The 25,008-nt window shown below is 42.0% G+C and overlaps 1 protein-coding gene across 10 annotated transcripts in view; it reads left to right on the top strand.

The window, feature by feature from the left end:
* The window catches only part of ANO5 (anoctamin 5), a 128,417-nt gene that overhangs the window by 87,139 nt on the left and 16,270 nt on the right, over positions 1 to 25,008 (top strand). For all 10 annotated transcript variants that reach the window (XM_085873679.1, XM_085873680.1, XM_085873677.1 and 7 more), the window contains 7 exons: positions 2,518 to 2,718; positions 3,250 to 3,363; positions 3,484 to 3,599; positions 6,231 to 6,365; positions 6,616 to 6,721; positions 10,386 to 10,446; positions 12,703 to 12,848. In XM_085873679.1, coding sequence (XP_085729805.1) covers positions 2,518 to 2,718; positions 3,250 to 3,363; positions 3,484 to 3,599; positions 6,231 to 6,365; positions 6,616 to 6,721; positions 10,386 to 10,446; positions 12,703 to 12,848 — 879 coding nt within the window. The remainder of the gene's footprint in view (positions 1 to 2,517; positions 2,719 to 3,249; positions 3,364 to 3,483; positions 3,600 to 6,230; positions 6,366 to 6,615; positions 6,722 to 10,385; positions 10,447 to 12,702; positions 12,849 to 25,008) is intronic.

Raw genomic sequence — 25,008 nt, 5'->3', positions numbered from 1 at the left:
TGTGGAGCACTGCATCCCATCAGTATGAAAATGAGGTTCATCTTGGGAAAGATGTGAACATAAATTTTTTTAAAAAATTATGAAGTCATCCATCACGTGTTTTTGCGGTCATATTGTTTTACAAAAAAAAAGGAAAAAATCTTCTCCAGAACCACTTTGCAGATCGAAGTGAAACTGCACCCGAATGATCGATTTAGCCATGCTGAATAAAAATTGATAAACATGATGTCATAGGTCACATAGTCTGGCAGCCATCTTGGATTTACCCTAAAACCTTCAAAAAATCTTCTCCAGAACTGTTAGACAGATTGAGGAGAATCTTCAGACATTTATGGCTTGTGAGCAACTCTGTACTCAAACTAAAATTTTAATGGCCCATTATTATTTAATGACCTGAGATGATTCAATGGCTTCAACCAGACTGTGTAATGGTTGGAGCATCTGCTCCGAGTTTGAGAAGTCGGCAGTGTAAACCCCGGCCGAGTCATACCAAACACTTTAAAAATGGTACGTGCTGCTTTCTTGCTTGCCACTCAGTATTTAAAACGGATAGTACATGGACAAACAACCATAGGTTGACAGCACGAGTGCAGGCTAAGATGAGCCAATGGCCTCCAGCGTTGAAGTTCCTTGTAAAGGAATATATTATTTATTTTTACATTCACGTCATTATTTTACAAAAAAAATTTTTTTAACTGACAAACCAATTTAAGAGTTTACATGACAAACTTTGGCCTGTCATCTGATGCCCTGGCAATACTTTGATGCAAATGGTTGATTGATAGAATGTGGAGCAAATGAGCAGAAATGCTCAATATTTCGATTTGTGTCAAAAAGTTTTGGGAGAAAAAAAGTTTTGTATAAATTTTGATGAATTGACAGCAAAATGTCTTCACTTGTGGTTGGTGTTCCCATATTGGTTCACGAGTCAGTAAGTGACCACTATATTCGTTATTGGTGTGTGTGTGTGTGTGTGTGTGTGTGTGTGTGTGTGTGTGTGTGTGTGTGTGTGTGTGTGTGTGTGTGTGTGTGTGTGTGTGTGTGTGTGTCTGTCTGTCTGTCTGTCTGTCTGTCTTTCTGTCCCGAGCATAGCTCCATGGGTTTTGATCCGATCCTGATAAAATTTTGGTGGGAGGTTTATATCATGATCTAGTTGTGTTTTCCTGAGAATGGGCGTGGTGCGCCCATTGTGGGTGGAGCCACGCCCCAAAAACGTGTTTTTAGGGGGTAGTCAATTGCAATTTACATCTTCTCCGAGGGGGTTTGTCGAATCTGGCATGGGTTTTGGTATTTGGTTAGCCCAATGGCACCTGCATCGACCCACAGAGCTCGATTTTTCATTTTTGTCCCAAGGTCAAGGTCACAACGTCACGAACTTAGAAAATTGTGAATTTTGACATAAAAATCACACGACCGCCCAAACTTTGAGAGCGAGGGTGACAATTTTTTTATGCATAATCTTGAGGTCATTCCCCACCCAAAGTCTTGAAACCATTTTGCTCTATCTCGAACACCTTGCCCGTGGCGCCCCCTTCAAGTTTGTTTTTACGCCGATTTCATCGAAGTATGGATAATCCGAGGAGTGCGAAATGCCATATAGCCTATATGACGTTGTATTGTTCCTGGAATGTTCCGGAGGAAGTTTTGCACCAAAGGTCATAATCCTTGACCTTTGACCTTTAAAGTTCACAAAGGTCAAATTTTCAAAGTTGTGGGAATCGAACCGGGTTTTCGACCTTCTTCGACAAACTAACTCCAGTAAGCTATAGCACATATCCTCTTTCCTTATTTTAATGTCCACAACATTGTTTTGTGACCTTTAAAGGTTATGCAAAGGTCAAATTTTGAAAGTTGTTGAACGAAACCGGGTTTTCGACATTTTGCAGCTAAAACCTGTCACTCGTACAACATCATGTTGATCATTTTTATAACTTGGTCAAAACTCATCACATTGTCTCATCCTTGACTTATGAAACGATCTACATCGTCAAATACCGCTCATGAACCATTCTCGTCTTCAGACTTGTAATAACTCTGTTCTTGTCATGCATGTTAAAGCTCCCCAATGAATCGCTGGCATAAAAAAAAACAATCGTTTTTTTTTTGACATCTACTACCTGAATATTTTAACAAGATGTAGATGAGGAAGGAAACGTAGTATGACTTGCTGCTTAATATGTATTAAAAAAACACTCGATATGCTTGTCTTGGACAAAAGTTATTGTCCGTGAAACTACTCGATGTTCACCCCGAGCCATTTGCCAAGGAATGTGTTCTCCAGCTTAAATTATTCAGGAAATTGGGACTGTCTCTCCCCACAAACAATTATCCTGTTATTCCACCAGGAAGTGCCTCTCGTATGCCACCTGGAGGTGCAGAATTGGATCACAAATGCCACAGTAACAAAGAAACCATCAATGGCAGCAGTTTTGCCCTTTGATGGTGGCTGCTGTATAAAAAGTGTTCGATCTGTGTCATGCATTGTCGATGCATTTGAATTGTATTGTGGACATGCAGGTGGAGCTGCATGAGGTGCCTTGTGAGGAGAAACCATCGGGCAACTTTGTCCAGAAGTTTATGCGTCTTGGAATGGGTGGTTCCGTCCAGGAATCCAACGAGCCCCAAAACCTGGCTGTCCCTTTTCGCAATGATCTCCGTGAGGCCTTTGTGCTGGACAACCCGGATACTTTCTTGAGCGGAGCGATGCGCAGCCGTATCGTGAGTCATTTGGTGCTTTTTCAGCCCCTTTTGGGCTTGGTCCGAAATGGGGGCTTCTGGATTTGGCTTCTTTTTGCATGCATGTGTGCATCTGTATGCCTGGTGTTGGCTTGATGGTGAAGGTGGTGGGCTTGAAATCCCAGGGTCCCGAGTTCAAATCCTGTGCGGTTGTTGAATTAATATCAGGTGGGGTTGACTCAGTCTGTCATCCTTCCGAGGTCGGCAAAATGAGTACCAGCTTGCTGGGATGATTGAGCCATTCGAGTATCTTGCGTCAGAGTGGCGACCCATCCAGGATGATTGTGGACATCCATATGTTTGTCATAAGTGCACAGAACCTAAAAAGTTTGTTTTGGTGTTGACATGATGTGTTGAAATGAACACTTGGCTCTCTTGATTAAAAACAAACAAATTTTGGCAAATAAAAGCTAGCAAGTTTTAGGTCCTTTGCAGTTGCATTGGGTGAGTGTCTCTCTCCATCTTTCTCTTGTTTAAAACTCATGTCGTCGACCATAATCTACTTCCTGCCAGGTGTACCACATATTGGCACGTTGCAAGTACCTGGACGATGAAAGCAAGCCACGTTTCGGCATCGACCGCCTCGTCAACAATGGCACCTACACTGCGGCGTTCACAATGCATGACGTGAGTTTCGCCAAACTGCATTGAGGCTATCGATGTGCCTGCAAGAGTAGTTTGTGTACTAACCCTCACATAAGTTAAACCTCTGTGTACGAATGTGCGTTTTTTGGGATGTCTGTACAGAGCAAGTACTGGCAAGATTCTGCGGATTCGCCCGAGGACTGTGCCCGTGCACGTCTTTACCAGCAATGGGGTCGACCTTTTGCATGTCAAATCCTGCAGCCACACAATCTTATCAGGTACATGAACACCCCTTTTATAGGCTGTATGTCGACTATTCTGCACTCCTTGCAATTTCCCCATTGACCCACCCCTCCCCCCCCCTCCAGCTATAACAATTTCTGTTTCTGTAGCTTTTGTTTATCAGTGATCTCTGGATATTAACTTTATTACATTATAGCAAATACAGGACGTTATTTTCATAGAATCTTTCGAGGCACTTCCTGTCCAAATTAGATCAGTCTCAACCTTGTTTCTCCATCATTCAGGGATGCAACAACCCAGGACCTATGTAAGCAGTTGATGGGGGGGGGTGGGGGAATTGGTTATTCCAACCCACTTTGCATTCAATCTCCATTCTGACAGTGTTTTCTTTGCAGATCTCAACACTTGTTTGAATACCAATGTGACCCAATTTTGCACCTGTGTAACGTATTTGTAACAGAATCCCAATAACAAGCTGGAGGAAGCACACTTGAGCCACAAGACTCTGATAACTACAATTTCCCAAACGAATAACCTATATTACCTCTGCCACCGAAGGTGAAGGAGATTGTTTTCACCCCTGTCTGTCTGTCTGTCTGTCTGTCTGTCTGTCTGTCTCTGTGTGCAGGACATCTCAAAAAGTTGTGGATGGATCCGGGTGAAATTTTGTGGACAAGTTCGGTGTTTGACAAGGATGAACTGATTAGATTTTGGTGAAGATCCGGATCCGGATCCGACTACTAGAATTTTAAAAGTGATTCCTCACCATTGAGAGGGCCAAAAATGATATTTAGCACAATATCTCAAAAAGTTGTGGGTGGATTCAGACGAAACTTGGTGGACAGGTTGGGTGTGTGACGAGGTAGAATTGATTCGATTTTGGTGAAGATCTGGATACGAGAATTATTTAATTTTCAAGGTGGTTCTTCACCATTGAGAGATATGGACAAAAACAATTTAGTACTGTATCGCATGATATTTCAAAAATGTATTGGGCCTGATGTGTTCTCGTGGATCAGGCATTGCGTGGCGGAGGTATGCGCTCTACGAAGTGCCCTTCTAGTTTTCATGGGGAATCAAACGATTGGCAACACGATCACAATGCTGTGGGATTAAATCCATCCTTTACTTCGAGTAGCATTGGGAAAAATCCTTGGGATGTAGCAGATTATAATTGTTTGGCTGGGTGATGGACAAATTGGTGTTGCTGCTTTAGTGTTTGAAGAAAATAAATAATAATAAAAAATCAATGAGTCTGACAATTTCTTTCATTTTCTCAAAGCCTGGGGACATCAACATGCGACGTACATCTCCTTGGCATTGCTGCAATGGTGCTGCATGGCCAGAATGCTCAATCATGGAGTGGCCTTCAAGACACCTGTCCTGTCGGCAGTCATTCTAACAGCTCTGGAGGGGTTCTTTGCATTCTCTTCTTTCTCCCCTCTGATTGTAACCCATGGGGTTTGTCATCTGGCCAAGTATATAATGTACATGTTCGATTCGAGCAGTTAGTACAAAATTATTGAACAGTTCAATTTGGTTGGAATGGGAATATTATTGAGAATCTATATTTTGTGATTTGATTGTGAGATAAATTTTGGAATAACACTCACAGTATGATCATAAGGAAAGTCAAACAATTTTTATAACGAGCAAATCGGGTGCTGAGAATGGACAGGACAGATAGGATGGTGGCCTGCCAGTGATTGGCAATCTCTCAATGCCTGCTGCTTATCACTACTACGTTTGCTTTACGGTGAAGATTTCGATTTGACTGAAACTACTTTTTGCATAACTGCATTGCAGAGGACTTGCTGTTTTTTTTTTTTTTATGGGGGCAGTAAGTTGGTTGTATTGTTTACAGTGATGCATATAATGAAATTGTTATCTCGGCTTTTGGGTTCCTTGGCCGAAGAACAAGGACTGTTGCTCTCACATCACAGACACTTTAGTGGCCTCAGTTTTGTTCTGTCTCGTTCTCTGTTTCTCTCAACATGTGCGTTTTAACCGGTAACCCCCTCCTGGTTCAACTCCCAAAATAGAGCATTGCTGCACACCTCCACCCTGTTCCTCTTTTCTCCCTTTTGAGGAACTATCTTCCATGGACCGTTCAATTGTATTCTTCCATCCAGCGCTCCAAGCAAGTGGGATACCTCCATCCCTACCCACGATCTTTTCTACTCCCTTCAACTCTACCTAACCCAACCTTCTTACTTGTTTACCATTTCATCCCCTCCTCTCTCATCCCTCGTCTTTTCCTGCTTGTTCATTCCCTTGTGTCCAACTGTGACCCCACTGTCACTAATATGGTGCCTTTTTATCCTCCATCACCTTGATCTTGTATTAAAAGAAAATTTTCCAAATTTCCTGCATTGCTCAAGCATTGGGTTGATCTCCTTGCTTAATTACCTTTGTCTCTTTCTGTGACTAGACAATTGAGAAAATCAAATCTATACCATCGCTTCCCATGTTTCAGGCCAATGGGTTGAGCTTATCCATTCCGTAAGCATACTGGGATATATGGAATGATTAGGTATGATTCCAGATTTATAAATAAATACGAGTTTGAGAAATGTTTGTGCGTAATCGTTTGGAGACCGACTGATGCTGTGCAATGTCGACGTCACGAACAAATTCACTAAATACAATGTGTGGTGCTTCTTCAGGGCCTACTACGGAGATAAGGTGGCGATGTACTTTGCCTGGCTGGGGTTTTACACGCGGATGCTCTTTATTGCTGCCATCGTTGGCACCATCTGCTTCTTCTACGGTGTAGCCAATGCTAGAGATACGATCTGGAGGTATGCAGCCAAATGCATATGAACCCCACCTCACATACACAGCTACGTGTGCTGACTACCACTACGACTACTCATTTGACGACCTAGTGTATGATTTGCTTCCCTTTCATTCTGTTGGTGATCCAGTCAAGGTGGCTGCGACACCCAAATAAGTATCAATTCCACTTATCCTCAATTTATGCTTGCACGGTGTTTTTGCACACACTTGAGCTGAGTAATAGCTTGCCGCGATGTTTTCTGCCTGTGACAGCAAAGAGCTATGTGATGAAAACATTGGAGGGAAAATAATCATGTGCCCACAATGTGACCAGCAGTGCACTTATTGGCGTCTCAATACGACGTGTACTGCCACACAGGTAAGTCGTGACCTGGAACATCAGATGAACTTGGGTAACCCAAGTTTAACAAAGAGGAAACTGAGATTGAGCAGTGTTGTGGTAAATAAAGAAAATGTATTGGGAAATTGTGCCTGGTGGTATCAGTTTGTGGATACCGTTTAGTATCTGCTGTCATTATGGAAGATCTCTTAGAGCAAGTAGTACTCAGGGTGCACATTTCTCCCACTCTGGATATCGGCCCAGTAAATTAGCTCAGCTTCCCACTCAGCATTGCATTTCCTAAAACGATGATGCAATGGTAATTACTTGACATGATTGTTTGATGTGAGATCTAAGACCAATGGATGAACTTCTGCAGGACACAGAAATTGGTGGATATTTGTTTAATTTCATTTGTATGACAAGAACACGAGTGTGATGTTGGTTGCCCTTTGTATCTGAAGGCCATTCAAATGAAACCTGAGAAAGCCTGGTGTTGGCTCAGTGGTTTGGGTGGCGGCTTGGGATCCTAGGGTCCTGAGTTGAAGCCCCGTCGGCCGCTGAATTAATGCACCAGGGGTTGACTCAGCCTGTCATCCTTCCGAGGTCGGCGAAATGAGTACCAGTTCCAGTGTGTGTACTGGTAGAGGGGCACTGCATCAGCGACACAGTCGCGCTTCAAGAAATGTTAGCTACCCCGGCAGCTAAGCCGCCATACGACCACCAAACCTGAGAACCATCTGCTCAGTTTGTAGTTCAGAATCTGCTACTCGTGCAGAAATCACACTCGAGATAGAAACTACCGTAGTATAGCCTGATGCCAAGGAGATTCCAAGACCATTCCAGGCAGGAATTTGTAATTTGTTTGGGGTCCCACACGGGCCAATGGTGGTGAAATTCCCTTATTTACAAGTACCTGCACTGCAAGTCAAATTTTTCAATGGCTCTGACGGTTTTTATTTATTTATTTTTGTACACATTAGCGAGGCTCGTATGAGGGCTAACACACAACACACAGCAAGAGGGGTGGGAGAGGGAAGGACAAAACAGTGGGAAACACACATTCAGACATCTGTGGAAGGGAGAGGGATGGGGTGGGGAACATGGGGTATACAAGATGGACACCACAGGGACTTTCAGGAAGGAAAGCAGGGAATTTGAAGGAGGTGGGTTTGGGGTGGGTTAACGGGGGTATGAAAAGATCGAGGATTTGGATTGGGAGAGATAAGAGGGGTTGGTGAACAGCAGTTTTGAAGGCCTGGAGGGAAGAATGGGATTGAAGAGAGTATGGGAATTTATTCCAAAGGTGGGAAAAAAGAGGAATGAGAGTGAAGGTGAGCAGTGATTCGTGATTTTGGTAGTTTTACCAGAAGGGGGTTGTTGTTGGACCTTGAGCGCCCTGCAGAAATATGGGGCAGACATTTCGCAGACGGGGAGGTGGGGGGGGCGGGGGCGAGACCGGAGCGGAGACTGCAGAAGACAGAAAGACCACCGACCTGCCTGTGGTGAGAGGGAGAGGCCCAAAGACTCAGCCTCACCGTGGGAAACACCAATGATCCTTGATGCCTTAGTTTCCACAGTGTGAAGCCGAGAAAGGTGGGAGGCAGGAGCACCAGCCCAGAGGGGAGAGCAGTACTCCATCAGGCTGTGAACAAAAGTTTTGCATATGGTCAGGAGTTCATATGGGTAGAGGAAGGACTTTCCACGACGGAAGATTCTCAGTGAGCGACTGGCTTTGGCAGCCAGGTTGGAAATGTGGCTTTCCCAGAAAAGATCATGGCAGATAGTGAGACCCAGAAGCTTGAATGACAGTACTTCTTCCAGAGGATTGTTGTGGAAATAGATGGGGGTGGGGGGGGTCTAAACGGTCCTTTCGGAGAGGCAGTGAGTGTGTGATTTGTCAGGATGGAAAGACATGTTCCACGTGTTGGACCAGTTTGTGATTTTATCCAGATCTGCAGAGTGAAGAGGCTGCTGCTTGCTGGTCTGAGGGATGACAGTTGGTACGGCAGAGGGTGGAGCCATCAGCAAAGAGATGAAGAGGATTTTCCGGAGTCTGAGATATCATTGATGAAAACCAGAAAAAGAACAGGGCCCAGAATGCTGCTTTGAGGAACTCCAGCCTGAACAGGAAGAGGAGATGAGAGAACTCCATTTAGTGCCACACGTTGGCTGTGACAAGGAGGTCTGCAAGCCATGAGTGGAGATGGCCTTGGATACCATAGGAAGAGAGTTTGGTGAGCAGGGCAGAGTGCCAGACCATGTCAAAAGCATGCGGTATGGCTCTAATTTCATGTTTGGCATTGCGGACCTCCATCCATTGTTGGGAGAGCAGAAGCAGCATATCCAGAGTAGAGTGACCTGGTCTGAAACCAAATTGATGATCAGAAATCAAGCCATTGGAGAAGTGGAAGGATTTAATTCTGAAGTGATGATGGATTCTATAACCTTGCTGATGACTGGGAGAAAGCTGATTGCTCTGTAGTTGCAGGAATCTGTTTTTGCACCTTTTTTTTGCAGGGCAGTAATGTTTGCTGATTTCCAACCAGATGGCAGATGACCTTGAACAGAGAGGGTGAGCAAGAGCAGAGGAGCAGGTTTTTAGGACACGTGGGCTGATGCCGTCTGGACTGGTTGCAGAATCTGAGTTGAGGTTTGACAGCAAGCTCTCCACTTTGTCAGAAGAAAAGGACACAGAGTCCAGGGACAGTTGGTTGCAACTGGGTAAGGTAGGTGCAGAAAGCGATGGGTTTTGGACACAACATTTCCATGCAAACACCGAGTTTAGGCATTCAGCCCTTTCACGTGCGGTATCAGCAGTGCGGCCATTTGAGGTAAGGGAGGGGATGGAGGGGGAACATACGCCAGAAACAGATTGATTAGACACCACCAGGATTTGGAGGAGGAGAGAGGTTTGAGAGTTCAGACTTGAGCTTAGAAAGATGTTGTTTTCTGGCTCTTCTGAGGGTAGACACACACTTGTTCTGAGCTTTGTGGAAGGAACTGAGATTACCCTCAGTTGGGTTTGCTTTCCATGAAGAAAATGCAAGTTGCTTCAGGACAACTGCCTCACCACAAGCTTCAGTGAACCATGGGCGGGAGGAAGGGTAGGACAGCTGAAGACTAGAGGGGATAAATCTGTGCATGAGAGCGAGGAAGTTTCTTTGAAAGAATTCCCAGGATGAGTTGATGTTGGAGAAAGTAGCGATGGGAGACCAGTCAAAGCCCTCAACTCAAGTTTTGATGGCTGCTTAGAGACCCTGCCAGTCAGCCTGAGTGAAATGCCAGACTCGAGTGGTTCTCTAATAACAGCCAGAGAGATGTCCATTTTGACAAGCATGTGGTCAGAAGAAATGATTGGAGCGGAGGAAGAACAGCAGATATTTTATGGGACATTTGTCAAAATCAGATCCAGAAGAGAATGAGTACCGTTGGTTGCGATCCGTCTGAGTCGGGAAGTTGACAGATTGAGTCGGTCCCAATGAGTCACAGAAATCTTTTGCTGAAGTGCCATGACAGGTGAGAGAGGTACCCACACCCTGCCAACTGGCATGATGACAATTGAAGTCGCCACATAAGAGGAAGAGAGAGTTCAGAGGAGAGGATAGAAGTTGGTCCATGTTTTCGGATTGGTTAAGTTTATTTTTATTATTATTTGCTCTGCTAAATTACTTTTCTTTGTGTCTGTATTCCATGTGCCCAGCAATCGTACCTGTTTGATAATCAAGCTACGATGTTCTTCTCCATCTTCATGGGCATCTGGGGTGAGTGAGTGGCTAAGAGGAAGTGCAATCACAGTACAGGGAAAGTTCCATTTGGAAATCGTGCCTTGCTCTGCATAATATTTTTTAATATGTTTTTCAATGGCAAAACGCTTTCGAGTAGGTATGAATAGTGATATTGAATAGAGTAGGTCACTCGGGAGTGTGAGATGGATATGGTCTTCCTTATTTTGAAGACTCCCAGTGGCAGGTTGTGCTCAGGTAAACACTTCTATTGGCCTATTGGCAGAAACCTTTTTTTTGCCATCGTCCTGGTGCTTGGTATTATTCTTTAATGGGATCTTTTATAAGCTGAAGAACCAATTCTGTTTCCTACATTTAGTGTTTCGTGAGATTAGAGATGGCAGAATGCCCGAGAGCTATGACTCTCTCAAGACTAAGCTGTCTAGCTTGGGTTTGAAACCAGACCCGGCTATAAACTGTCATCCTGGTGTTTCACAGGCGTCGATTCATCAATGTGTGTGCCGTCCCTCTGATGGACATGAAGTTTGGCGTCCTGTCTGCCACCATTAGTTTGTGGATGTTAAAGATCCCATGGATGTATGCAAAGGACACTGAGACTGAAACCAGAGAAACTTTATCTTTCCTAATCTGGCATGGACTTTGGATGTCCTTAAGTCTTATTCACACCTCGCTTGGTGGAATAAGCCCACGATTTATCTCCTCAAGAGTCGTTAACCAGCTTGAGACTTGAGTCAAACGTTCACACGATCACAAGATTGCATGTGTGAGACGGTCTCATCACTTATCAACATGTCTTTTGATCATATCAAGTTACTATTTGTTTATTTTGGGAATTGAATAAATGGCATGTAGTATGAAGACCTTTGCTGTGACAGCTTCAGTATGGGGAAGAGGAAGCTTCAGATAACATTTTTATTCTTACGTTGCCACATCCTTTGTGTTCAGAGCATTTCAAAATGAAGGCTTCTGTGTTGGGAACACCTTGTTACTTTCTCCCATTTGTGGAACGGCATTCCTTCGTATGTTCGATTCCAATCTTCTCTCCAGGACTTTATTATGGCATTGCAGCAATGTATCCTCCCTCCCTACCTGTAATATATATATTTTTTTCTTCCCACATTAACCCTTCTATTCCCAACCTTCCTCTTAATTGCAGGTTATATATATATTTATATATATATATATATATATATATATATATATATATATATATATATATATATATATATATATATATATACATACATACATACATACATACATACATACATACATACATACATACATACATACATACATACATACATACACCTACATACATACATACACCTACATACATACATACACCTACATACATACATACACCTACATACATACATACACCTACATACATACATACACCTACATACATACATACACCTACATACATACATACACCTACATACATACATACACCTACATACATACACCTACATACATACACATACATACACATACATGCATACACACATACATACACATACATACACATACATACACATACATACACATACATACACATACATACACATACATACACATACATACACATACATACACATACATACACATGCATACACATGCATACATACACATACATACATACACATGCATACATACACATACATACATACACATACATACATACACATACATACATACATACACATACATACATACACATACATACATACACATACATACATACACATACATACACCTACATACATACACATACATACATACACATACATACACCTACATACATACACCTACATACATACACCTACATACATACACCCACATACATACATACACATACATACACATACATACACATACATACACACACATACATACACATACATACACATACATACACATACATACATATATATATATATATATATATATATATATATATATATATATATATATATATATATATATATATATATATATATATATATATATATAATCTGTCTCTCCCCTGTTCATTCATCTCCTAGTTTGTTGTATCCACATATTTATCCCACTATTAGTGTGTTGCAATCGACTGTCACCTTGCTGTTTTTTGAAGCCAAGATCTTGTAGACCAAAACGAAAAATTATTGACCACTGGATGAAGTGCGTTGAAGATTGAGCTTGTGCAAAATAATGAAATATGTTGGTGGTGGTGACTCGATGTAGCGTGTGCTATATCAACACTGTGTGAGGAGAGCTGTTTCTGTCCAGCCACCATCTTTCTCGAGTTGTGGAAGCGGTACCAAGTCAGCCTGGCACCGCATCATGGCCTTTCCCTAGCCGAACAGGCCGGGGAACGGCCACGGCCTGAGTACGAAGCTTTGTGCACCAAACATCGTTACAACCCCATCACACAGGTACGTGCTGTCTTGTCCACATCCCCATTATACTTGGCAAGAGGCGTTTATGTATTTATACAGATTATTAGCCCTCAACTGGGCATCACCTTGGCTTTGGGCATACATTTTGGGTCCTGGCAGTCCATCTGTGTGTCCGTTCGGAGCTCTAATCGAAAATGACTGGAGGCATTTATTTTGTATTTGGCAAATGCATGCAATAATATCTGGGAATGAGGCACATTAAATGATATTGGGATTGGAGCCAAAAGTCAGAGGACACTTTTATTTTCCATTTTTTTTTCCTTCTTAAACCAGAGAGAATAGTGCAGGATTGTATATGCTTTTAGGAATCATCATCTATACTACGCATGGGGAACCCAGAATGTATGCAAAGGACACCTATAGGAACCCAGGACGTATGCAAAATTTAATGGAGATTGGCCCAGCCATGTTTTTATATATATATATATATATATTTTTTTTTTTTTTCAGACATGCATGCAATGCATTGGCCATACTTTACGTAGTAGGAAACACTTAATCTCACAAGTAACGCACAACTTTGCTTTTTTATACATACAATGTCGAGGCTTGTATAAGAGCGAACACACAGAACGTATAACAAGCAGAGCAGGAGAGGGAAGCACATAACAGTGGTGAACAGAGACATTAGGTGATCTTTGGAAGGGAAAGGGATGGTATTATCTCCACGCTTCAAAAAAACAAAAAAAAATTATCAACCGGGGGGGGCTCTTGTTTTTTTTTTTTAACCTCCGCCATCTTCGAAGATGGATGGAGGTTACTGTTTTCACCCCTTTCTGTTTGTTTATTTGTTTGTGAACATTATTACGGAAAAACTCCTCGACGGATTTCGACGAAACTTGGTGGGGGGTGGGGTTAGGTATGGTCCAAGGATCATACCATTAAATTTTGGACTTGGTCCCCCCCCCCCCAAAAAAAAAATTGTTGGAGAAAAATTTTTTTTTTATTTTTTGTTTGTCTGTAATCACGTATAAAAAATTCTGCAGAGCACAGTTATCATTGGAAATTTTTGTAACTTCGCATATCAGAGGCCTATAGAAGTCCCTTTCAGCGCATAAAATTTTTAAGGTCAAGGTCACTTTGTCGCAAATCAGGGGAGTCAACAAAACCCTTATTTTTTTGAGTAATTTTGATCGGATTGTCTTCAAACTTCATGAGAATATAGTTCATGGTCTGGCGCTCAGCTGATTAATTTTTGGTGGCGATTGGCCTTGACCTTCAGATGTTTTTTTTATTTTTTATTTTTTTGTCTGTAATCACGTAGAAATCACTCTGCAGAGCACAGTTATCATTGGAAATTTTTGTAACTTCGCATATCAGAGGCCTACAGAGGTCCCTTTCAGCGCATAAAATTTTGAAGGTCAAAGGTCGAGGTCACTTTGTCACAAATCAGGGGAGTCGACGAAACTCTTATTTTTTGAGTAATTTTGATCGGATCGTCTTCAAACTTCATGGGAATATAGTTCATGGTCTGGCGCTCAGCTGAATAATTTTTGGTGGCGATTGGCCTTGACCTTCATGGTTCGCGCCTCAGGTCAAACATATTTGACCCCAAGGTCAAATTTTCAAGTTTTAGGAACCATATCGTGTAGTACCTCAAATTGAACACTTCGATGAGTGCTTTCTAGATATGTCAAGCTTGAGACATTATGCCGTCATTTGGTGACGTTATGAGGCAAACGCATATTTTTCATGGTTACTCTGTAGAACGATTCTCATCTGAATCTCTCGTAGGCAGATATTCCTCAAGGAGTCGCTCCTGGTGGATAGCAGCTCTGTTCACCTCAGTGTGACCTTAAAGAAGTCACACGTGGTCACCTTTTGGCAAGATACGGGTCACACTGCGGGTGACATTGGTTTGTTTATTATTTATGAAACTTTGTATGTGCAACAAACATTGGGGGATGCATGAAATATGTATTGAGTTTTTGGATTTGACCCCAGGTTTGTGCCCCAGGCGATGGGGACTTGGGGTCATGGGTCAAAACAGAAGTTTATTTATTTATTTAAACTAAAATTTGATATTGGGTCATTCGTGATGGAAGTTTTTGACATTTTTCAACTTTCCTTTCGGTGGGGAAGCATGGGGATTTACGATGTTGTCATCAACTTTTTTCTCGTTTTATTTATATACTACCTGTGCTGCTACCGACATCTGACGTTGAATTACAGTGGTGCCCCCAGAATCCGAATTGAATTCGTTCCAAGAGGCTGTTCGGATTCCAAAAAGTTCGGATTCCAAAACTATTTTCCCAATAAGAAATAATGGAAAGTGAATTAATCCGTTCCTGGACCCCAAGAAAACCCACTTTCAAGACACTTTCAACTGAAATTACCCATGTTTAAGGTAAAATAAAATGAGTAAATGACCTTTTCTGGGTCATGAATCTCATTCCAAACCTGGGGGATGAGCAGGAGCATTGTCGCTTCTTCTATCAGGTCTGGATGCAGCTCCGGCCTATCAGTGGCCATTGGGATCTAAAACGTAAACTGTTCAGCCTGGTGGAGGTATGTAATTAACCATGAAGCACCAAATGGTGTTTTATATCCCAGTACACTCTGTGGAGACACAAACATGCCGTTTTCACCGCACAGTTCCTCAGGAGAAAATCAAGAGGTGAAGCGATTGGGTGAGGCAGCATGACGTCACTACCATGCTCGTGAAAAAAAACGTTGAGTTCGTTAAAGCCGATTCAACAGAGGGTTCATTGAATGAGTTCGCTTCACGACGGGTTTTCGCGCTTTTATCGCTTCTTTATTTTGCAGAATCCTATACACGGTCGATTTCGGCAGCTCGAACATGGCAGCGAGATCAGACACACGCGTACCGTTCTCATGCTTCGCGATAAGTTCTTTCTTCAACTCAATTGTCGTTCTCACGGACTTCTTCTTATTCCTATTTGCTTCACTGCTCTTCTTGGGTGCCATGGTGAATGCACAAGGTTGATAATTGAAAAAAAAAATGCATAAATCAAGGTGAAAACACGAGGTAAAGTAGCGATTGACACACGAGAGATGCTTTCACGAGTACTTCCACCGACGAACTGAATGAACAAAGTGCGAAGATGCGCGTCGAACAGGTGGGGGAGACACGTGAACAAACATGAATGCCACGTTGTGTTCGGTTTTCGAAAATGTGTTTGGTTTTTAGTGTAAAATTTTCTCAAAAAAATTGTTCGGATTCCAATTTGTTGAAACAATGGGGCGTTCGGATTCTGGGGGCACGACGGTATATCGTTATATACTTTCCATCCTCACTACCTTCATACCACTTTGAAGTATATATATATATATATATATATATATATATATATATATATATATATATATATATATATATATATATATATTAAACCCTAATCCAACATGGGTCTTCAAAATGCGGATTTTTATACACAATAAATGTCTTATTTCCTGAATGCGCATAAAACTTCTAATATGGGGGTTTAAATGTGACGCTGTGATGTCTCCCGCCGTCTTCTATTACCCACGCTGATTTGTTTGCATAGCGCTGTGGTTGAGTGAACTTGTGACCAGGATTTTTTTTTTTTTAACTCGCCGTTATCCAAGACCCCTTCCCTCCCCACACAATCTGCCCCCATACCTCCCAGACCCCCCACCCCCACACCTCCCAGACCCCCACTCCCCTCTGTCGCATTGCAGGTCCTTTCCATCCTCCCACATTTTTTTCTCTCGATGTTGGCAACATACAAACAACTTAATCTGGGATGATTAGCGTCCACATGGATAGCAACCTGCCTCTGGTGCGGTGATCGCTTGGGTTTGAACCACCATTTGCATGTCTGGTGCGAAGGAATACCAGCACATTGTATAGCCGGCTTGGAAATTCCACCGAACCTCGGTGGTGCCTTCCTCAGAGCCTTGCTTTATACACTTCGTCAAAGCAAATAATTACTGTGGTTTTTTGTATTTTTTTCAGTGTCGTGACATGCCCCGAATTGCTCAGACAAAGATCCATATAATGACGGGTTTTCTGGTGTGATCCCTGGGCGAGTTTTTAAAGAGAAAGTACTTTAAAGAGAAAAACAGACTGCTCCCTCTATCACTCCCCCCCCAAAAAACCTGCGTTTGAAGCAAAAACATGTTCACTGCCTATCTACTCTCAGTATATATATGTAAATATTAGGGTGTTCCAAAAAATGAAAGTTTGATTTTTGCTGCTCCCTGATTTTGCCTTTGTTCCAATACCCCATAAGAACTTATAGGTCAAAAATGAACAAAATTCCATGATATTTAGGGGTTCCTCAAGTTGGCACAATTATGTCCATTATGGAGAGGGCATTTTGCACTGCAATGTCAAAAAGCTCATCTCGGTCTCCTTGGAAAAACTATTCTTTCATCCTGTATGACTGCTGTGGTTTTTGAAAATATCAAACAACCATATTAATTGTGAAGTGTACTGCGTTGTGCATATTCGACGGCAAGTTGTCAGTTACAGTTTAGCAAATTTCAACAATATTGTGCTAACTTGAGGAACCCCTAAACATCCTCCAATCTGCTTCATATTTGGTGTGTGTGTTTCTACTGTCAAATGGAACAAAGGCACACCCAGGGAGCATGAATACTCGTACTTTTATTTTTTTTTACCCCCTATTATGAAGCACCCTTGTATATATATGTATATATATATATATATGTATATGTATATGTATATATATATATATATATGTATATGTATATGTATATGTATATGTATATATATATATATATATATATATATATATATATATATATACATATGAATAATATATTCTTTGCCATTCAGTTGGTTGGTCTGTCTATTTGGGGAGGAGCTTTCCCCATTCAGGGAGGGGCTTCAAAATCAAATCGCCACCATTTTTGTCACTCCATATGGCCTCTTTAGGAAGGCTCGCATTTTATTGCACCCGTGGCTTTATCTTAACTCTAATTCGATATCTTATTTCATTTTTCGTAGTCGATACGATGGTTTAAGAATCGACTGCAAAAAAACTGGCAAGAAAATGGACGAAAAATTGCATTTTTAGATTAAAAAAAAATACATTCTAATTGCCATTTTCAATGTATCTGGTCAGACATGATGTGGAGAGGGGGAGGGAGTGGAAGTCGAAGAATGAGGGTAGGGGTTCCCTGCTTGGGAAAACTGAAGTTGGGGATTGAACTGGAGTCTAATTATAATTATAATTTTTCATGTTCCCAGGGTGTATATAGAAAGAGTTTATTTCAGGCAAGTGATAACTCTTTTACAACTATATAATTAAGCAATACTTAAAATATTTGTTCGCAATAAGTTGAACATGTGGATTAACAATGGAATCCAATATTTATTAATAATGTTTGGTTTTAAGGAATTTTTAATTTCTGACGTGGATTCAATGCTTTCAAGTTTAAAAATGATCGGCAGAAGTAGTCGGTCAAGGCAGTTTCTCCCCCCCCCCCCCCCACAACTCAAGTCAAGTCTAGTCAATCAAGTCAAGGCAGAAGTAAGTCACTCCACATCCTCTCCCCTGTGCAGTGTGAATGGGGAGAGGGGGAAGTGCATGGCCATGTATTCACATATTGTGTGAAGGAAATAAATCGTGTAGATTACATAATTTCTGGATCTGACGAATTGCCAGTACCAATTTTGTAAAACTATGTGCAGCATCAAACTCAAGATGTCCAAATGTCAGACATGTTTCTGCCCGTGGGTTTCCCACGGGTGCCCCGCAAGTAGATATATAATATAATTCGATATTTGATGATCATTTTAACAGTACAATTTGTCATTTTACACTGAAGGGAAAACTTGGAGGGAAGGCATGACAGTTGTGAATGACCGCTCCAAATAAATCTTTGGCTTCACATGAGATCAATGTGGCAGCCGAATGATGCCTGGAAGAGGCACAATAAATGTTATGCACAAACGGATGGATGAACTGGCTTATTATACTAGCAAATACCACCTGTCATTTCGCTGATGGGAATACTATGAGGGGAGAGAGTGAGAAGGGGTGGGAGAAGAAGGCAGCAAGAGGTGATAGGAAGGGAAGGCAGACTTGTGGTGGAGTGTTAATTACGATTCACACTGTCTCATCAAAATGATTCTACATGGAAGAACAGTGAAGATGGAAACAAAATAATGTCTGAAATCCATCTTCTACTGGTCATATTACAAACACCATTCAGACAGATCCGGAGACAAACTCCATCCAGAGACTCAAGGCATTGTTTAGAAGGCCGAACAAAATGGCGAATTAAGACCCCATCAAGGGAGAGTGAGGTGTCCAAAGATGTACATGACAAAGGATATAACTAAATAAGTCCGTTAATTATCTTCAAAAGGGGTATTTTAATTAACCTAAACACCTAATTTTCACTCGTGCGCTTCCTTGGAGTTCCCTTTGTATGCATGCAAAGTTTCAGCCTGCTAGGTTTCGTGGTTTTGGAGTTGTGGAGGAGAAGCACACAAAGACTGATACACTGACATGCACTCACATAACAGGAAAAAATTAATCTGGAGTGACTGAAGCAGCGGTTGGACTTGTACACCACTCAGGTTTAATTTTAAATCCAATTGAATTTTTTTTTCCTGTACGTTTGGATTAATTTGAAGATATTTTTACTTTTTCTTTTTTTTTTTTCTTCCCAAGGAGCGTTTTCCATGTTTCATGTGCACTTTCTAAGCATTTTTATACAAACCAAGAGCGTACGCACACCTTTCTTCTGCCTAGCAGGCGAGATACTGGTACCAAGCCACCACCCATTTTGAACAGCCAACCAAAATGAAAGATAAGATGAACCAACCGTGCTGAGACCTGGTAAATTTTAACTGCACATAATTTGGGCCTCAAAATCTTCTGTGATAACCAAGTTGCAGCTGGAAAAAGTAAATACTCAATTTCCCACCTCCAGGATCACTGCTCACCTCCACTCAATCGTTCCTCTTGTTCCCCTCCGCCACCACCACCTGTGGAACCAACTTCCACATTCTCTTCAATCTCATTCTTCCCTCCAGATCTTCATGACAGCTTTTACCCCTCACCCCAATAACTCTACTCCTTCCAAATTTCCACTTTTCCCTCCTGAGTTTCCTTCTGTATCCATCTTGTCTACCCCATCCATCCTGTCCTTCCCCATTCCTCCCTACACCTTGTTTGTCCAAGTCTGCCTCTATCTTGGCCTTCAATGCTTTTTTTTTTTTTTTTTTTTGTATCCCTTGGTCGAGGCTCGTATGAGAGCTAACACACAACTCACAGCAAGGAGGCATGAGACAAGAGGGGTGGGAGTGGAAGGGACAAAACATTGGGGAACAGACACAGGTGAACTGTGGAAGGGAGAGGGATGGGGATGGGACGGGGAACATGGCGAGGAGAAGATGGACATTACAGGGACTTTCAGGAAGGAAAGCAGGAGAATTGAAGGAAGTGGGCTTGGGTGGATTATCGAGGGTAGAAAAGATCGAGGATTTGGATGGGGGAAGATAAGAGGTGGTGGTGAACAGCTGTTTTGAAAGCCTGGAGGGAAGAATGGGAAAGAATAGAGTGAGGAAGTTTATTCCAAAGGCGGGAAAAAAAGAGGAATGAAAGAGTGAAGATGAGCAGTGATTCGTGATTTTGGTAGTTTTACCAGAAGGGGGTTGTTGGCGGACCTTGAGCGCCCTGTGGAAATGTGGTTAGGACAAATCGCAGAGAGAGCAGGGGGGGCAAGGCTGGAGAGGAGTCGGTAGAAGACAGAAAGACCACCGACCAACCTGCGGTGATTGAGTGAGAGGCCCAAAGACTCAGCTTCATTGCGGGAGATGCCAATGATCTTAAAAGCCCTGGTTTCGACAGCGTGAAGTCGAGAAAGGTGGGAGGCAGGAGCACCAGCCCAGAGGGGAGAGCAGTACTCCATCAGGCTACGGACAAAAGCTTTGTAAGTAGTCAGGAGCTCAAGAGGGCCGAGGAAGGACTTTGCACGACGGAGGATTCCCAGTCGGCGACTGGCTTTTGAGGCGAGGTTGGAAATGTGACTTTCCCAGGAAAGGTCATGGCAGATAGTGAGACCCAGAAGCTTGATGTTTATCTCCCCCTTCCCCCTGTACTGTTGTTATTTTTTACTTTTGTCCTGTTGTGTCTTGATCCATTCAGTGTATTCGTACTAGCTCTTCCATGAGCCTCGACTATGTGTCCATTTTATTTATTTATTTTTCATGGATCCCACTTTTTCGGAAACCACTTGGTTATTGAATGTGTGGATCAATGATCAAGTGAACAGTGGATGTTGGCATGGCAAGGGAGGGTGAGGGAGACAGAGACAGACCAATATATAGATTCAGGAAATGTGACTTCAGCAGTCCCCCAGCCTCAAACAATTACCCCCCCCCTCCCCCACCTTACAAATTTATACATATGTACTGTATAGGTATTCCCTCTGAAGGCTTCTAGAAACAAACAAAAAAAACGTATAAAATATTTGTCCGTATGTTACTGTGATGTATTGCCCTGCCTTGGGTTTGACGTGAGTGCCGTGTGCGCATGCGCGACACACGGGACCAGTAATGGAGCTGAGCGTTGTCAAGAAAACCTTCGTGAAGTTGAATGCATCATGGTCGGTCTGATTGTACATCACAACATTACAGTTACATTTCATGGCTGTGTCCCCCATACCCATTTATCCCATAAGGTCTTCAGGTTGCTCAGCACAGTTTTGCCGAACGTGCAGTTTTTCAGGAAACTAGCTCATGCATTGGACGAGGGTTTACAGTGTGCACGTTACCATCACTGCAACCGACACACCACATTGAATTATTTTATTAATTTATGTACACTTTACCATTTTCCATGACCAACTATTTCTTTACTCCGACACACTTTATAATCACTGTACTTTACAATAAATAAAGTAAAAAAAAAAAAAAAACACCTGAAAGTATTATTATTATACCTGTTACCATTGCACTGCCTGCAGTCCACCTTGAATAATTTATATCCTTTACCGTTGCTCCACTACCAACACACACAGCTTCACTTTATTTATACATGTTACCATCTCCACTACTGAGATAATATCACCTTAGATTATTTATTTAGATACTCTTTACCATCTTCATGACGCACACAAACACAATTGTACAGTATCGGCTATTCCTAAAATATGATATACATTTAGACTATTAGAGGATTGCTGTAAATTATGTTGATTTCACAACATCCTATATTCAACTTTATTTAAATTGTAAACCTCAAAACATAGTTCCCTTACCGAAAGGAAGAACCTAAACCTGTAAGTGATTGTCTGGTTTCCTAACCACACGGATCATCAGCTGGGCACCATTCTTCCCCGAGGTTTCGATCCTTTCAGCACAGAACCTCTCCAAACAGCGGATCTACAACCTCAGTCACGGATCCACATCATTAGATCACACACACACACACACACACACACACACACACACACACACACACACACACACACACACACACACACACACACACACACACACACACACACACACACACACACACACACACACACACACACACACACACACACACACACACACACACACACACACACACGCTCACCTTATTATTATTTATTTTTATTTTCTTTTCCTTCACTGCTACACACTTACCACCTTGAATAAGTACTTATTTATACACACTTCACCATCTTCACTACCAACATGCAACTTTGAATTATTTCTTTATATATACTTTACTATCACTTCAGTTGTTCAGTTATGTTTTTTTCATTTAACTGTAAAATCTACATGTCCCATTTTTAATTTGTAGTTAGGGGTGGTGTCCATCCTTATTTTAAATCTCATTGTTTTATTTTACTCGTTCGACGTTTTGTCCTTCAAATTTTGGGTTTCGTTGGTTTTGAAATTTGTGATTTGATGTTGTGGTCTTCATTACATCTGGGATGAAGACCACTCGGAGGTCGAAACATCGAAGCCGCAAGTAAAATGACAAAGTAGCTGGTTTTTCATATCCACTCTGATGCAACATCATGCCCCCCCCCCAAGCTCTGTATGCGATATATGTCCCCCATATATTTCTGTAGGGCACTCAAGGTCTGCCAGCATCCCCCTTCTGGTAAAACTACCAAAATCAAGAATCACTGCTCACCTTCACTCTTTCATTGCTCTTTTTTTTTTCCCCGTCTTTGAAACAAACTCCCACAGTCTCTTCAATCCCACTCTTCCCTCCAGTTCTTCAAAACAGCTGTTCACCACCATCTCTTATCTTCCCCCAACAAAAACCATTATCTTTTCTACCCCCGCTAATCTGCCCCAAACCCACCTCCTTCAAATTCCTTGCTTCCTTCCTGAAAGTCCCTGTCGTGTCCATCTTGTTTACCCTGTGTTGCCCACACCATCTCTCTCCCTTCCACAGATTTCCTCATGTCTCTGTTCCCCACTTTTTTTTCCTGCCCCTCTTGTCTCCTGCTCCCCTTGTATGTTGTGTGTGTTAGCTCTTATACGAGCCTCGACATTATATTAAACTATTGGTTCACGAAAAAATAAGTGACCACTATGTTCGTTATTGTTGTCTGTCTGTCTGTCCCGAGCATAGCTCCGTGGGTTTTGATCCGATTCTGACAAAATTTTGGTGGGAGGTTTATGTCATGATCTAGTTGTTTTCCTGAAAATGGGCGTGGTGCGCCCATTATGGGCGGAGCCACGCCTAAAAAACATGCGTTGTTAGGGGGTAGCCGATTTCAATTTGCATCTTCTCCTAGGGGGTTTGTCGAATCTGACAGGGGTTTCGGTATTTGGTTAGCCCAATGCCACCTGCATACCTCCACGGAGCTCAATTTTTCATTTTCGTCCCAAAGTCAAGGCCACAAGGTCACGAACTTAGAAAATTGCGAATTGTGTTTTTAGGGGGTTGCCGATTTCAATTTGCATCTTCTCCTTGGGGGTTTGTCGAATCTGGCAGGGGTTTGGTATTTGGTTAGCCCAATGGCACCTGCATAGCCCCACGGAGCTCAAATTTTCATTTTCGTCCCTCGGTCAAGGTCACAAGGTCACGAACTTAGAAAATTGCGATTTTGACATAAAAATCCATCTTCTCCTTGGGGGTTTGTCGAATCTGGCAGGGGTTTTCGGTATTTGGTTAGCCCAATGGCACCTGCATAGCCCCATGGAGCTCAATTATTATTATTTTTTTTTTTTTCATTTTCGTCACAAGGTCACGAACTTAGAAAATTGCGATTTTGATATAAAAATCCATCTTCTCCGAGGGGTTAGTCGAATCTGGCAGTGGTTTCGGTATTTGGTTAGCCCAATGGCACTGGCATAGCCCCACGGAGCTCGATTTTTTTTTTTTTTCATTTTCGTCCCAAGGTCAAGGTCACAAGGTCACGAACTTAGAAAATTTCGAAATTGACATAAAAATCATACGACCGCCCAAACTTTGAGTGCTCGGATGACAATATTTTTTATGCATAATCTTGAGGTCATTCCCCACCTAAAGTCTTGAAACCATTTTGCTCTATCTCGAACACCTTGCCCGTGGCGCCCCCTTCAAGTTTGTTTTTACGCTGATTTCATCGAAGTATGGATAATCCGAGGAGTGCGAAATGCCATATAGCCTATATGACGTTGTATTGTTCCTGGAATGTTCCGGAGGAAGTTTTGCACCAAAGGTCATAATGCTGTTAGTTGTGGGAATCGAACCGGGTTTTCGACCTTCTTCGACGAACTAACTCCAATAAGCTATAGCACATATCCTGTTTCCTTATTTTAATGTCCACAACATTGTTCTGTGACCTTTAACGGTTATGCAAAGGTCAAGTTTTGAAAGTTGTTGAACGAAACCCAGTTTTCGACATTTTGCAGCTAATAACCCGTCACTCGTACCACATCATGTTTATAATTTTTATAACTTGGTCAAAAATGATCGCATTGTCTCATCCTTGACTTCTGAAACAATCTACATCGTCAAATACCGCTCGTGAACCATCGTCGTCTTCAGACTTGTTCTAATATTTTTTTTATAAAGCATTGCAGTGAAGTCTGATCCAAATAATTTTTAAGCAATATATGTATTTATATATTGTAATCATTAAAAAATAGTGTGGTAGATAAAAACATGAAAAAGGAAATAACTTGCACCAAAGACTTTAACATTTTCACGCTCATGCCACGGGTATCGCTATAGCT

Source organism: Eptatretus burgeri, chromosome 3 (genome assembly GCF_056783735.1).
Source record: "Eptatretus burgeri isolate ZD-2024b chromosome 3, Ebu_testis_v1, whole genome shotgun sequence".
In the NCBI taxonomy this organism is placed as follows: domain Eukaryota; kingdom Metazoa; phylum Chordata; class Myxini; order Myxiniformes; family Myxinidae; genus Eptatretus; species Eptatretus burgeri.
This window is presented reverse-complemented; position numbering and strand designations above follow the sequence as displayed.